This window comes from Crassostrea angulata, chromosome 4, assembly GCF_025612915.1.
Source record: "Crassostrea angulata isolate pt1a10 chromosome 4, ASM2561291v2, whole genome shotgun sequence".
Lineage (NCBI taxonomy): Eukaryota > Metazoa > Mollusca > Bivalvia > Ostreida > Ostreidae > Magallana > Magallana angulata.
This window is the reverse complement of record NC_069114.1, coordinates 39,501,266-39,518,520: the sequence shown is the minus strand read 5'-3', so window position 1 is coordinate 39,518,520 and position 17,255 is coordinate 39,501,266. Positions and strand designations below refer to the sequence as shown.

The window sequence follows — 17,255 nt, the reverse complement described above, 5'->3', positions numbered from 1 at the left end:
TTGGTATAAATTAAAGTAACAAGACACGAATACTATATGAAAAGATCCATTTCCACAAGACTTTGAACTTTCGGAATAATGAAACTTCTTACATAAAAAGTTAAAAACAAGAAAAACGTGAAAAAGGCACAGCTTTAAGGGGCATGGTCACGATTTTGGTCAATTTTCATTTTTCTATTTTTATTGTTTACAATGCTTTAATAATGCATTTCTAATATATGCTCAGCCTAATTTGAGTGTCAGTCGTGGAGTTATAAGCAAGATACAAAGCTAGCTTACAATTCTTTGTTTTGTAAACAAGGTTCGTGTCAAGGTTTTGTTCACATTGGTTCAATATACTAATAAAAGTTCTTTTTTTTTACATAGGCTATTTTTTTATCTACCTATTCGTTTTGAATAAGGAATAAGGAATCATTCTTTGAGTATTATGAGGTGATAATTTCGGTCGGGGCGTGATCAAATCCAATAAATATGATAGATTTGATCACGCCCCAACCGAAATGATCACCTCATAATATTCAAAGAATGATTCCTTATTACCTTTATTTATATAATTTTAAGCCATCCTAAGATTAAATATTTAAATATAAATAAGCAAAGCCCACTGGCGCCTCAATTTAGCGTCATTTGTATTATGGGTTATATAGTACAAAATCGATACGTAGTGTTATCGCAGGCAAAGACACTGGAGAATGTAAATATACAAAAATAACAGTTCTTAGCGTTTGTCACATTCATTTTTGGTCTAAATCTGGAAATTCAAAATGTAAACAAAACGTTACATGAGCTTAGTTTACATAAAAATATATTTGTGAGCTCTGTATCTCGCTTATAGCTTGACCAATGACAATTAAGTTTTTGTTGACTATTAAATACTACAACCTTTTAAGCATTAAAAACGGAAGAATACATTTATACCAAATTCGTGACCGTGCCTCTTTAAGAGTCAGATATTGTTTATTTAAATGAGCCTTGGATGGCCTGAATGGCCGACAATGAAATAGATTTTATACATGTGTGTGTTTAAAGTATGATGTCCTTAATAAGGTTTATTAATACTTAATAAGAGATTAATGCACTTTTATAATCATTTTGAATTTATTTTTACTTTTTTGTATGTCAACACTAACATGCAATTAACGATGTAATTGGAGCGTTAATTTTCAAAATTGTAATTGTGTCTTTTTTATTTTTGTTAAATAATTCCATTGTAAAAAAGGTTATACATCTGAAGATGTATTTCCATTCCTATATTACATCTACATGTACGTACATGTTTTCTTTGCATACATCACTTTATTACTGTAGTATTTTGAAGAATCAAATTTATTAAGTGTCTTTTTTTCTTCTTTTTTTTCATTTGTTTGTTTGTTTGTTGCTTTTTTCTTTCTTTTACTTTGGCTGAAACTTGGGATAGTATTTCAATGAAAGATTTACAATGCAACGTAAATTATGGTTTACTGTTTATCAAGCAAATGTCGATTCTAAAATTGTAAATAGAGCTGTTTAAAATGGGGGATATTAGTTGTATTCATTTTTTTTGCCGTGTTTTCCTCATAATTTTACAAATTTAAAGAATAAACTTGAAATGGTCAATTACCTGCACTTTACAAACTACAAGAAGAGTAATCGTTTTCACATCCAAATGTTTTTTACCATTTATCATTTAATTTAGTAAGATTTTTCGTAAAATATATCTTTTCTATTTCAATTTTCAAAAGACGTGAACGTATTGTGTTCTCTATACAAAATAAAAAAATTGAGGGGGATAAAAAAATTATCCAAAGGATGTGTAGATCAAGAGCATATAACTCCTGCGTCTTCGCCGTGTCCGCAGTTGTGAGAACCCACGGCTGGACGATTACAGGCAAACAGAGAAGACTCCGATCCACTACATTGAAGATCATCTAGCAAGATACTTCCGGATCCCTGACCATAGTATGCCGAAGACTTGGGCGTGCCACCACTTGAAAAGATAAATTCAACAAATGTACTTTATAAGGCTCTTAAAGAGAGACAGAACAATTATTTTAGAATATAATTTTAGTAAAATGTTACACTGTTTACATGCTTATTTTTTGCACAGTGTTATTTTCGCCCTTCTACACTTGAAAATGGTTTCACCCCCATCTTAAATTCGCATAGACATAGTCATTGTAAAAGGAATAATCCCCTTTCTTAAATTCTTTCGCTGACAACTAAAGCGGGCGAAAAAAAATGGGGCGAATATATTCCTGTATACAGTAATCATTGCAACTGTACATCAAGGTAAGGTACTTTGAACAATCGTTTGCATAATTCATGGATATATTAAAAAGACATCTATATTTCGATTTATACTCTGGTCAACTGTGTTGTGGTCTATTTCCAAATTAAAAAAAACTTATTTGTGAGAAATTCAAACGGCTTTAATTTTTATTAATAAGTTGTAATAAATTATAATTGTTTTATAGAATCATAGATATATTCTCATTTTAATTCTGTTAATTTTAAAATGAAAACAAATGCAATGTATTACTTTCTGATCTTTTAAAAACAGAAACTGTCACAAAAAAGTCACACGAAAATTAGCTTGAATATTTTGTGCTGTCATATTTCGTTCAATTTAAGAATAAAAAATCCAAAAATTTAAAGTATTGATTTTATTCATTTAAAATAGTGATACCACCATGTAGAAAGATCAATAACGTTATCAATTTTTTATTGGGTTTAATTTAAATTAAGATAAATGTATATATTCAGCAAGACAAAAAGTGACCCCACAAATTTATAAATATTGTAGAAAACATCGTAATATTGATGTATCACAAAATTAAAAACAAAATCATTTACTAATAATATTACACTGCGCCATTTTATCTCCATAAACTTTCTTAAATTAAGCAATCCAACTTTAAGATTTAAAAAAAATTTGGCGTGAAAGAATGCATAAAGGGAAATGATAAGAATAGTCAGTATCTATCTTCGGTTAAGGATGGGGCGTTATTCAATACTTGACACTAACATTTGCCAAAACAGTATGTAGAATATCTCTCAATGCTTCTGCGTTCAAAGCATTACATATGATATTGTGACGGTCAGACCGGTTCGAATACCGGCGCCAGATAGCTCAGTTAGTTGAGCACTTGACTAGAGATTCAGGGGTCCCGGGTTCAAAACCTGATATGGTCCGTCATTATTTCTACCATCCCGTTACATTTGGTGCCGTGACCAACCCCTGGAACTGACAGGTGAACTCCTGCCAGGGGGGAGCCTGGGGTCATCTTTGGGGACGAAGATCATTTAAGGGGGGAGGAATTTGACGGTCAGACCGATTCGAATGCCGGCGCCAGATAGCTTAGTTGGTAGAGCACCTGACTAGAGATTCAGAGGGCCCAGGTTCGAAACCCGGTCTGGTCCTTCATTATTTCTCCTATCCCGTTACAATATGCCTGGGTGTGAAGCAAAATTATGTACTGTCATGAGAGGACAATGATTCAATATATTTCTATTACTGGCTCCTGTGTTACTGTATATGATTTTGCCAAAAATGGATATACAGGACTTGTAAAATATGAAACCATCTCATTCCTGGTGTGTGAGCTGGCAGACAGTGTTTTTTGTTTACATAATTATATAAAATGCTGTTTTGTTGACTTCCAATAAATATAAAGAGGTATTTGTATTGTCAATGTAGGGTCTCATAACCGGTTCTATTTATATATGCTCTAGAAATCATTCTTTCTGATCTGTTTTTATCTTAGATTAGATCTTGATGATACGTATGCCGTTTCGGTTTAGATCCCCTTAAAAGGATAACAGAACTGAGACACAATTTGCTATAAATACTTTCAGGTTATGTTTATATAAACAGTTCATAAAGATGTTAGTTAACCTAAAATTATTCAATTTGTAACGGTTAATTTGTTTGTTGTTTTATGTCCCTTGATAATCTTAAAATTTCTTCATTTATCACCAAAATTCTACATAATATAAGACTTAAGATCAGCGTCCATTGCCATAAGTTCTTTATCTCTCAGCAAATGCAATGCCAATAAATTGTGAAGGATCAGAAGTTGTCTTTCTTTAAATTAAGTTTTGCCCCGACTTGACTAAAAAATGTTAACACAGGAAGTGGGCACTTACTTTGCCATTTGTGTAAGACAAGAATAACTCAGCCGAAAAAAGTTATACTAATGAAATGAATCAGTCAAATAATTACATGTATATTCAATATCAAAATTTATTAGGAAAAAAATGCCGTTCTTAAAACAAATAACGGTGGAAAATAGACAAACACACTTTTTAATTTTCAATAAGCATATTGAATAAGAACCAGATTATAGTTAAATATAGTAAAATAGTGCTTACCTTAGTCCCAACATACGACATGCCACATATGCATCGTTGCTGTCCCATGAATCGTCACAAACAGTGCCCCATGCCCCATTGTAATATAGTTCTACCCTACCATAGGTGCTGCCACCATTTTTCAAGCGAATTAAACCCATACCTACATTATAGAATAACATGATATGATAGAATTGCATTAAATGAAAAGTTTAAATCATAAATATATTGTTATTCACCTACCAACGTAATTCATGGAATTTCTTAAGTTGGAAAGGGTTGAGGAAATGTTTGTTTGACGTCTCTCAATGCTTCCTAATCTTGAATTTTGGTTGGCATGGTATGTCTCGAAACCACGAATGGTATTCCGTATATTTGATATATTCACCATTACTCGATTGAACTCTAGAATCGTTCTATTCTTTTCAGCTTTGACGTCATTGTTTAAATCGATTGCTGTTTGAAGTTGTTTGTTCCATATCGATATGTTTCCTTTAATCAACCCCATCTGTTCAAAGGTGATGTTATTCTGTACCTCAAGAACATTCTGATACTTTTCGAGTTCTTCCATTTGTCTTTTACATGAATTAAAATCAACCTCAAATTTTAAAACTTGTTCTGCGGTTTTGTTAGTTTCTGTGCCAAGATTTCTAATGCCTTGAATTGTTTTTAATTCAAGTTGCTTTACCTTAGCTGAGGTATTTGAAACATTTTGAATGATTGAATGAAACTGTTTTTGAATTACACTGGTTTTATGATAAAATGAATCATTTACATGAGACATTTGTTGCAAAGCCAAAGCTACTACGTCTGACAAGTTATTAGCAAATACATCAAACATGTTCTCTTGCTCTTTTCGTGTGCCGTTCATCCAAGTAGAAACTTCTTTATGATTTTCATTCAGCTGATACTGTAAGGCGCGCCTTTCAACTATGCCTTGTCTTTTTAACAGTGACAAATCTGTTTTTGTTGTCATTAATTCATCTTCTATGTTATATTTGTCCTTTTGTAGTTGGTTTATTTTTTGTTCCAATGAAAGCGTTGTCGAATTTTGGTTATAACTTTCCAGTTCAACGCGTATATTTGTAATATGAATCATATCTGTGAAGTTTTTTACATATAACGATAACTGATCATTGAAATAGGTTTCAAGTTGCTGGATCATTCTTATAGAATTATTAACTGCCATCGAAACGTTTTTCTGAAGATTTTCTTCTGTTGTTATAACTTCCATTCGGATACTTGTCAAACTGTTATTGAATTCCTCCTGAAAGTTTGATTGCAAAATTGAAACATTTTGTCCAATTTCAGCTATTTTTGATTCCGATCGGTCTATTTTGACTTTCGTGCTTTCTGCGAGACTTGACATCTTTTCGTCTACTAAACCGAACGATTTGTTCATTGTAAGGCTTGTTTCTAGAAATTTTGCATTAATTTTTGAGTCAAAAGTTTCAGTTATATTCGTTATCAACTCCTTTTCTTCAGTTTGTAAATCTCGCATTTTTTGTTCAAATAAAGACATCGTAACACTGTTATTAAAACTTTCAAGGTCCAGCCGATCATTTGTGATCTGTATCAAGTTGGTGATATTTGTTAAAAATGACAATAACTTTTCATTGAAATCAGTTTCAAGTTGCTGTTTCATTCTTACAGAATTGTCAACAGCGAATGCATTGCTTTCCTTAAAAAAATGTTCACTCTTATTTGTTTTCATTTGGAAAAATTCTAGACTGGTATTAAGTTTATCTTCAAACTCTGAATGTAAAATCGAGACATTGTTTTCAAGCTCGGCTACTTTTGGTTCCAATCGGTCTAGTTTGATTTTTAAGTTCTTTGTCAAATTTGACATTTTTTCTTCTAATGAATTATACGACACATTATTAGAAAGGCCCATTTCCTTAAGACTGAAATTTAATTTCGAGTTTAATGTGTCTGTAATACTTGTAGTCAATTCATGTTCACTGTTTTCTTTTAATGCGCAGTTTTCCTTCATTATTCGTATTTCATCCTCCATTTTAGAAATACGATTGTTTACATTCAACAGCAATTTAGATTCCAAGTCACTGGTAATTTGCTTTTTCATGTCATTTAACATTCTGCCTATTTCGAAGTCAGTTGAAGCAAATTTTGACAGCAAAAGATTCTTTACCTGTTGATCCACGTGTTTTGAAGGTTCAGCAAAGCTTTCCTGGTCATCAAAAATTAATTGCGTTATTCCACATTCAATGGCTACTAAAAGAAACAGAATAAATGGAATCCAGTTCAGTTTTGCCATCTTCTTTTGGGTTCCTTAACCTTAAAAATGGCCTTTTGTCAGTGTCTAATGATTAGGATTTTTTCGACGAATTCTGCAAAACCAGTATTTTGAATATCAAAAATACTATGAAACAGTTTGCTTTTTATATTAATTTTTTTTACTGCTGGCTTATATTCAGTTAGAGTGTTAATACTTGTATATTCTTCGCATTTTTATCTGCTGAATTTAAAACACTTATTGTGTTATTAACACAACTGTCATTGACACTTCTGTAGAGTATTTTGACACTTTGACACTACCGTGTTTCCTTTTCCGAGGATTGCCCCCTAAACGTACTTGAAATGACATTACTAGCTATTCATGTTACTCAACTCGCCTAAATAAAATATCAAAATGTTAATAAAACTACATATAAAAATACAGGCAAATCATATTAAATTAAATATATTATTTGAGAAGTAAAATCTTTTGATTGTAAAGATATAGGTTTAATTTAACCGCCATTCCTGACCTTGTGACAGATTTGAACAGGTTAAAAAATGTTCGAAATTGTTATGGCAGCTTATTGATCGAGTCTCAGACATCTAAAAACTTTACAAGTCAGAGTTACGACTGCCCCCAAAAAGTGAGTGAATCGCGTCCCAATTTTTTCGCCGAAATAAGACAAAATACCCGAATCAAGAGGAAATCAAAATGAAAGGCAATCAAATACGAAATCAAAAGATAATAGAGGATAATCGTTTTACTACTAGTATTTATTTGTAAATTTATGTGCATCATGTTAAGAGGGCTGATTGGGCTGATTGGTGGCGGTTATTTTTAGACTATAGTATTTTTGTATATTATAGCACAATCTCCATAACTTAAATGATATGCAAAGAGAAATAACTCGCTTTTATTTGCAATTGTTTAACTTCAAATCTCACAGATAAACGTAATCAATCTTTATTTTTGAAATAACAATTTGTAATTTCCGTGTATACACAAATTTTGATTTTTAAATAATATGAAGTTAGGTGTCGGATATGTTATATATCATGTTCAAATTAAATTTTAAATCGGACAACTGTGCCAATATCACTAACTTGTAATAAGGTTTCCGTCAGATCCAATATAAATATTGAAACACTAGAAAAGCACCAAATTTACAGTGTACAAAAAACTAGGATGACAAACAAGCTGTATACCTATTGTAATATGCTTTAAAGATGTACTTTAAATGCCTTACTTAAAAATTAAAAATATAGAGTTCAAAAATACAGCATGCTTATGTGTGCTAAGTTACACATAGATACACATACATTCAATTCATAGTTCTTATTGTTCTTGATATATAAAAGTTATTTACGATTTTAAAAAACACAGTGTATGATCAACAATAATTTACGTTTTTTTTATAGCCAAAGTATAGTTCAGAATTTTAATATGATCTTATTTTCATATAACTGAAGATAATTAAGTTTCATTAGCTTTTTCATTCCTAGACTATTTTGATCCTAACTTTTTAGATTCGCAGATAGAACATATGGAGGTGTGTGAGATGTAATTGCCATATATTGTTCATTTGAAATGTTACGGATGGGTGTAAATACAAAATTTACGATATTTTTGCATTAACATTCACTCAGCCAATTCAAAGTTTACAATAAGACATAATGTCGGTGAGATTATCTTGGCGTAAATTGAAAAGGTGGCCCATCATACAATATTAGATACATTTTGATTTTATTTAAGCCCTCTCTAAAAGCGTTACACTTTTAAAAAAGAATCTTTATGCAGATATGGTGTACAATATCCATAACCTTCCTAATCAAACCAACTTCATCTTCAACCATTCTACTGGAATATCATTCAGACTAGTCTTTTGAATATGTGTATGAACACTAAAGATTTCAAGAAATTAAAAAAACTATGAATTAAAGTTAGATTGTATATTGCATTATTCTTTTTTTAGTATTACAAATAATAAATCAAATAATTATATGTACATACAGGTAGCAAAAACAAATATCAAAGCATGACATCAAATTGGCTGACAAAATACATATGTGAACAAATAATGGAGATTTACAACATCCATTTTACTGATCTGAATATACAACAGTTTCTCCTTTAATAAAAAAAAAATATCATGAAGCACTGAATCCAGAAAATCCATAGGGATATGGAGGAAGGTAACTCGTGCAAGTTGGTCTTGGAACTTGATTTTGCAGAAGTCTTAATATATTACATGTCGCTAAACTTTCAGATTTAGAATCTGCAGATTCATGGTCACGTGACCTATCTCGCTTGTATTTCGTTCGTCTGTTTTGAAACCACACCTTTACCTGGGAGAAAATAGAAGATTTCAATACCAAAATCATTAGGGAAAACCCTTATGTAATATGATGAGATAAAAATGATAATGAGTAGCAGTATCCTAAATGAAGCTATATTATTTCATAAACTTTTGTAAGAATCAAATAATCTCACTAATAAATAGATGTTTAATATACACTGTACTGGTACATATCAAAACTAACCTGAGTTTCCGATAACTTTAACAGTTTTGCAAGCTCCGTTCTTTCTTTGCCGACCAAATACTGGTTTCTCTGGAATTCTTTCTCCAGCTGATATAACTGCTCCGGGGAAAATGTCGTTCTGGCCCTCTTTGGACGGTCTAAATCAAGAGCTTTGGGAAAAACTAACTCCTTAACTCCTCCGTGAGAATCTTAAATGAACAAAGTTATATACATATAGCAAACAAATAAAGCAAGCAAATTCACACTAATTGTCCAGACCATTATTAATAGTATTAGCATTAATTTCTCCCGCGTATATGGTATAACACAAAGCTGTATAATAAGGTTTCTTTTTTTATTAAAAAAGGAGAGAAAACAGTACTTATGGGTATCTTTTTTTCAAAACTTCTTTTAATTTGTTCTCGTTACAGTTTTCTTGTCCTTTTGATGATTTAGGTTTTGTCATCTCTGCTATTCTTTTACATAATTCATATTCAAATTTGGTGGGAAAGTGGAAGTAAATATATTTACAACTCAACTTTATATGAAATGAAATTTAAGATATAGATGTATGTTATGAAAATCAAATCGAATTTTTTTACTGCAATAAACTGTATTATTTTAAACTGTATAAATGTTAAGATTTTTATCATTTTAATCTAACCTCTGTTTATTATATCTTGAGGGTATAAATTGACGCTGAAAATGTCTGCGGTACTTATTATTCGGCAAATCACAACCAATTAGATTCGCTTTTCATTACAAGCATCATCAAAACAGGCTGCACCGATTTCCCCTCTCTTTCTCATTGTGAATGCTCAAGTTCAAATACCACCCAAGGAAAACTCGCTCAATCAACTACTATAATCAGCGACAATATCTACAGAGTACAATTAATAGTTTTCATTCAAAAACCATTTGTATCTCTTTCAAGAGTATAGGGTTCCACTGGTTATTTTCAAGGGCGTTCATTTTACCTCACGAAAGCTGCCTAGCTGCATTATATAAGAGACTGTGTCGATGAAATATGAACTCATAAATCTAATTACCAATTGATTCCACTAAGCTCGACGCGTAGTATTACTGAAAATTATATTGCTGGTTCGTGTCGGTGGTTTTGCTTTAAATTGGTAATCGAAAATGAGTTGTGTGATTGTTCTGAAATTAATCATATCAAAATAAAAATAATTGAAGTGTATGTGCTTTTTACGCATTGTCAAAGAGACAGTTTAGAATGGTTCGAGACGTTTTTGTGTATGTAAAGGAATATAAAAATCAGTTTTAAAAACGTGGGATTACTAGTATCTCGACATTTAATAAAGAACAATCTTTTTTTGTTTGAAGTCTTATTTCTGAAAATTTGATATGTTATAATTTTTTTGGTAAGTAAGCCTTTTAACTAATCGTTATTTTTGAGATACTGATTTTTACATAAATTTTATCTGTTGGAGAGAGAATGGGTGATTGCAAAAGAAATTGCACATTGATAATTCGCTTGTCACTGAAAGGTCATGATATCAATTAATTTAAAGGTGTTATATGCAATTCTTTTTTTTAAATTTGATGCAAATTTATTAACATTTGCCTGTTAAATATTACTCATATACGATGTACAAAGAATTGGCTAAGTATTGGCTCTAACGTGTAATATTTAGAGATCTCCCTTATATTGCCTCCATATAGAAAAACAGTACTACATGTAGTTCACTACCTGCATGATGACCAGATTTTGTAAGGACGGTAAGGACTTCATTATTAACAATATTTCTTAAATGGCAACAGGTGTGAATTATAATGTGTGTTGTGTGTCTTTCACAATTTAAAAAAAATTTGAATTTCATTTTACTTGAAATTTTGTTTTTATTATTTTTACACTTATTAATATCTGAACTCCTGTCTTAGCAAAAGAACACTTACATATACTTCCTTTACACCATTTACAAAATTGAATTCAAAATGACATGAACCAATGAAGGCCAGTTAACTATTAGTACGCTGTTGTTGCTAATTGAACAGTGTTCATTTTGAATACTGATTAAATTAATTTGCTTTATTAGATCGCCTTAACACATTTTATCCTCGCTTCAAGACCTCAGTATCAAAAAATGTCTCTGTGTCAAAATGGAGCCAATTTCAATACATGTCAATAAACACATTCGGTAGTTCTTCATTTGCTAGTTTGAAATTTAATGTTCTCAGCAAGAGTATTTTTTGGTCCAAATTATATTAATTAAAATGAAACTGCGGGTTGATTTTTTTCTGGATTTACTTATTTCTTTTGTAAAAAAAAAAAAAAAAAAAAAAAAAAAAAAAAAGAAGAAAAAGAAAGAAAATTGTTTTCTTATAGATTCTCTGCACATATGATTTACACATTCACATTGATATTTTAACGCATGGTTAATATTATCGTAGATCTATTGTATTAAATCCAATAAATTCATCATAATTAGAATTAAGATGATACATTGCAGTATCGTTTGGAAGACCTGTCTTGAAATATGCAAAAAGGGAATAGTGTTTTTGATATACTGGCATATAAGACTAAGACAAAATTGTACTTCGAAGAAAGATTTATTAAAATGTTACATTATAGACATTTTTTCACATTCTTGTGGTAAAGTAGAAGTCGACTAGCAATTTTACATTTTCTTACACAAAATGCAAGGATATATATAATGTTTGGTTAATGATGTTGTTAATATACATTTAATTCATGTTACATTAAAATACTACAAGTATATATTGTATTGTCTTTGGGAGATGACTTCATAAGTATCACATAAATTGAAAATGCATTTGTTGACTTTCGTGTGTGTTTTAGCTCATTTGCCATCTTTTTTTTATATTAATTTACTACATTGTAAATACACTTTTAGATACTTCATCATTACAGTACCTACCTTTGATACTATTCTGTATATATACCGGTATTTAATATGAATCTGTTTTATAACAAGTACAAAGGGGAAGGCGTTCTTTATCTAATTCAAATGCAAAGAATTAGACTTGCAAAGACGTACGCTTTTTAAAAGTTTATAATGGAAAATTCATGAAATAATCATACTTTATAGAGTCTTTAATAGCCTTTCATAATTAAGCGACATGTGACAATGTCATCGTCCCGTCCGCCATGAAAGTGACCTTCATAAAGATTACAGATCTTCTAGAAAAATTAAGGTCCCCGAGATAAAACCACTTCTTTATAGAACATTTCCTATCATCTATAATTACATGTAACTTATGCAATAATTTTGAAAATGCCACCTATGTTTCAACATTAAATTTTTTTTAATATTTATTGCATTAGAAATGAAGATTATTATTTATCATTTTTATTTACGTTATCCACTGTTTGTTAAGATTTTACGCTACCCATTTTAAAATGCTGATTTCATTATGATATCAGCAATCATCTTTCAAAAATGATTCCCTTGAAAATGCACTTCACTAATGAGTTCTTTAAAACAAATCATAAAGTAAAAACACAGTGAAAAGTAGTCTTTAAGTGGAATAGAGCAATATATAGTATTACATAGATAGATTACACAGATAGAAAAACCGCAAATATTTAGATGTGTGAACAAATATACGAACTCAGTATGTGAATAAGGCGGTATACGTAATTGAAATTACATTTGCAGTAGGTGTAATATTGTATTATCATTCATAAATGAAAAAAGGGTTTAAACTCGCAAAAAATAAATTAAAAGTAAATATATCTTCATAAGAGTTTAAACTCTGTGAAATTTAGAACATCCCATTGCCTTCTGATGTAAGTTGGTCGCTGGAATAGTTCACAACTTAACGAAAGAATCTGCAATCTAAGTAATAACAACCGAATTTCATTATCTAATGTCCAATCAAATATTTTAAAGTTCTGTAATCTATTGATGAATACCAACTGTTTATTTATAAGAAAAACTATGTATTTTCATTACCAAAATGTATGAGGTCAGTCTGATATGTTCTCCATAAGCGAAATGAGCCAGCTCTGCTCATTCAGACTGTTTGTATGTTAATATGTTATATGTATATAATGTACCTCTTGTACAGTTTACTTGGCTTTGAGAGAATAAACGAATTGAATTGAATTGAACATGTAATAAGAAATTGTGGATTTTTTAACAACCAAAACTAAAACAAAATTTAAGTCTAAAGATAATATACTATTAAATATTAAGTATCTACTATCATTGTTTTAAACATTTTCTTTTAAATCATTGTTAGTTTGTAAATTGTCAAAATAATGAAAAGTGTATGAAGTTATTGACTAAGAATAGTGTACAAGTTTGTTGATAATTTTGGAGTCAAAAGGATAACAATAATTATTGTCTTTTACTGAATTTTATTTTATTTAATAAGTACACGACTATTTATACGATTGTGCAATTAAATTTATAAAATAAAATTCAGTAGGTGAACGACACAATCATTTATTGTTATTCAGTCCACGATTTTTTATCGTTCGTCTTTATGCAGATGAACATATATACCTCTCTTGAAGGCTTTCTATCTAATATCTGTAATCTTGTATGTCCTCTGGGCATAAGATTGGAAATAAACTATTATTATATTATTATTATTATATTATATTAATTGATGGTTTTATCGTGCCTATTTATCCAATGAACATATACCGGTACATCGATGAAAAACATAGTGATATGGTACATCTAGTAGTTGTGTCATTTTAAACCTTTTCTGTTTTGTTTTAAAAATGTTTTTGATATTTTTGTTTTATTTGTATTACAAGTGGGGTTTTTTTTTTAATGCAAAACTGCAAAAAGAAAATATTTCCATAAAATAGCATAGGATTTTTTTTCTTCAAATTAATGCATTTTCACTTTAAAAAAAGTGCCTCTTATACTCAAATTGCTGTGAAGGTTGTTGAATCTAGAAATTCTATTAGGCTAAAAACAACTTAAAATAGTTTTTGTTTAAGATTCATGTTCATAACCCTAGAAGCTTTTGAAATTTAAGAATAGTATAGAGGGTATTTTTACTGATTTATCTGACAACTGCTAACCTTGGGTCTTTTGTTCCAAATTAAGTGTAGAAAATCATCTACGGGTTAAGAGAACAGTGCACTAACGAGAGATGTCCGAAGGGTAGAATACGATATTCTTGTTCATGGTTTTTTTCTTCAATTCTTTCATCATTTTCTTAAGGAACCTGCTTTCAAATATTGAACAGTTGTTATTTCAGTCAAGATTTATATTTTCTTAATTTTTTAAAAGTAATCATAGACCAATTTCTTTAAATATTGAAGATCGATTTGTCTTCTTTTCATATTTATCCTTTCCTGTTGACTTCCAATTATATTTTAAGAACTCTTTAAATATTTGTAACAATCATTTGTGACTAAAGAATTAAATGCAAATACTTTCACGCGCCGAATCTAATGAGCTTTCAATCGGAATGAATAACAAATTTAACAGGTTCGTTTTTATGGCGGCTATCCAGCTGACATCCGTATCCACGACCAAAAGAAATGGCATTTTGAAAAAGTTACAAATTTACAATGCCATCAAATCTAATGAAATACAACTCAGCAGGTTACATAGAGCGGAATTTGAGTCTTGAGGCAGTTAGTTTGAGAATGAAAAATTGACAATGTAATGTCAATATCGAATTCGGATTTAAATATTTAGTTCTATAACACTATGATGATCGTACACGTGAGACGACATTTTCAGGTTTTTTTCTTTTAAATTTGTTAGATCATTACAACCACCAAATAATATTAAGTACTAGTCTCTCTCTCTCTCTCTCTCTCTCTCTCTCTCTCTCTCTCTCTCTCTCTCTCTCTCTCTCTCTCTCTCTCCGGTTGTCCTGTTTAAAAAAAAATATTATAGGCTTGTAAGATTATAAGTTTTAGACAAGTTCATGTTGTCTATTTCCAGTGTGATGCAAGATGTATCACATTTACTGGCTTTTAAGGGTAAGAAAATTCCATTCTTACAACAAAAAATTAGGAACTGTAATATGAAGTTAAAAATGACAAGATTTGATCTCTTAATTTTCAAAGAGAGAGAGTTGGAAATGATAGATATAATCTACATGCAGATTGCAAGATGCATGTCAAAATACAAATAAATACGTATTAAAATCACAATATGATGATTTTAAATACATGTATAACGAACCAAAGGTCCTCTATTCATTTTTATCGTCATGTACATTCTTCCGTGACTCACCCTGCACTTTGATGGTCCTGCAGTAGTCGGGGTACTGCCTTGCCCTTTGTTCCTTCTCCTGCGGTCCTTGCACACTCCTATCCCACTCCTTCATACACTTATCATAAGAACTCATCTCATGAACTCGACTGCAGTCCATATTTTCGTCTCAGATAGTAAGATCGGAATTAAACAGCCATGATCCCTGAATCGGGAGTTGTTTTTCTTCTCTTACTTATTTTGAAAAATCTTTAATTTATAATATCATACAACGTTTGCGAATTGTGACACTTATTGATATTATGAAATTAAATGTATTAGATGACTGCAAAGATTATCGTAACTCCCAGTCTCATTATATTAGATTATCACGTGATTGCGGTCCTGCAGCTTCGGCCCCGCCCCTTACTCTTAGTCGATTTTTCGTGGATGTTGGGCACGCGATCAAGCTCGTGGTCCAAACACAAAGTTCGTGCTTTTGAGAATAACAGACAGATATGCAGAACTTATTGATTTCTATCAAAATAGTATATTTTGATTCCTTTCTCAATTATATACAAAACGATATAATTGAATAATTTATTCTGGGGAAAATTTAACCATCTGTCTCTCAGAGAGAGAGAGAGAGGGGGAGAGAGGGAGAAGATGATTGATTTAAAATATAAAATCTAATTAATTTTGCAGAAAATGATAAGATTCAAAAGTAGGTCATGTTATCCACCATATAGTAGCTCTACATGTATCTTTGGATGATTTTTAAGTTCTGAAAAACAACATTTACATTTATTGAGCAAGAAAAAAAATCATCAACCTCTCAGCAGTTTTTAAATCAACATGCCAAGAAATTTACAGAAAATATCAAACAATTAAAGGAAACAACCAGAAAAAAAAAACTATATGTTGGCTATATTATTTGGGTATGTTACAGAAAAAGACATTGATCAAAGTATATCATATGTTTGTTACTAAAGAGGAATTTCAGCTACATGTTTATGACTCGAATGTTTTCATTCAAAACATACAAGTCTTGCTGTTTAACAGTGGACAAAATGTCTTAAGGGGTGGGGATTCCTGAGAACTCATTAAAATATTTTTTTTTTCAAATACACGTGTACTTCCAGAATAGAAAGTGAGGTTTCTGGGCGGGGTCGACAATAAAAGACATCGGCACCCTGCCTCTGACGGGTCAAGAGGATTAGGTGAGAGCTATTGTCGGGGGGTGTCAGGAAGAGGAGGGAGGATTGAGCAAGTCCGTTAATTAAAGGTGTGCCAGGTGGACAGGTGTGTACATCTAAAATTGAGATGAAGCTGGCAATTCTACAATTAAGAAGTTGTAATATTGGTTAACCTATTGATAAATATGTTTGAAATATCAGCATCTGGAATTAGATTAATAATATGGAATTTTCTTATCTTTAAATGCCAAAAAATTTATAAATATTTAATACAACTTCCATTCCAGTGGCAATGGACACCATGTATAAGTATACTACTCATCATTTAATGAGAGAGAGAGAGAGAGAGAGAGAGAGAGAGATTGTTCTGTTTGCCCGTTTTCCATTTTCGGATATCCAAGTATCTTCAAGCACCCTTGAGGTAGATGAACGCCGTTGAAACACATCTTCAGACTATTATGCATTATTCAACTCGAACTCTTTAACAAATGAAGGTCAAAACAGTCATAGAGGTGCGAGCAAACATAAAGTCTCCTTAAGCTGCTGTGAGTGATATAATACGTTGAATAGCTATGAGAACGTGGGAAACTGTACATTTAGGAGTTTAAACTGTTGCTGCGGTGTCCTTAAGTTCTTGTCAATTTTAAAGGATTTCATATGTATACCTTGATTTCTTTCTCTTCATTATTATTTACTGTGATCTTAATTATTCTTAACATGTTTCTTAAAAAAAAAAATTAAAATTCATTCCTTACATAATACTGGATTTCTTTTATTTCTCATCCAAACTTTGTGCACAACGTTAATATTTTATTTC

General features: G+C 30.9%; 1 protein-coding gene across 2 annotated transcripts; it reads right to left on the bottom strand.

Annotated features, from left to right (window-relative positions):
* Positions 1-585: 585 nt before the first annotated feature.
* Positions 586-15,605, bottom strand: LOC128180610 (centromere protein F-like). 2 transcript variants are annotated; one of them, XM_052848741.1, is made up of 5 exons: positions 15,285-15,605; positions 9,109-9,296; positions 4,573-4,858; positions 4,351-4,492; positions 587-1,966 (listed from the first exon to the last, which is right to left on the bottom strand). In XM_052848741.1, exons 1-5 carry the CDS (start codon positions 15,421-15,423, stop codon positions 1,798-1,800), a joined length of 924 nt encoding a protein of 307 aa, XP_052704701.1. In that variant the 5' UTR covers positions 15,424-15,605; the 3' UTR covers positions 587-1,797. The 2 variants fall into 2 exon arrangements, with proteins under 2 accessions (XP_052704700.1, XP_052704701.1); XM_052848740.1 differs by lacking the exons at positions 9,109-9,296; positions 15,285-15,605 and having other exon boundaries at positions 586-1,966; positions 4,573-6,768.
* Between the last annotated feature and the right edge of the window lie 1,650 nt (positions 15,606-17,255).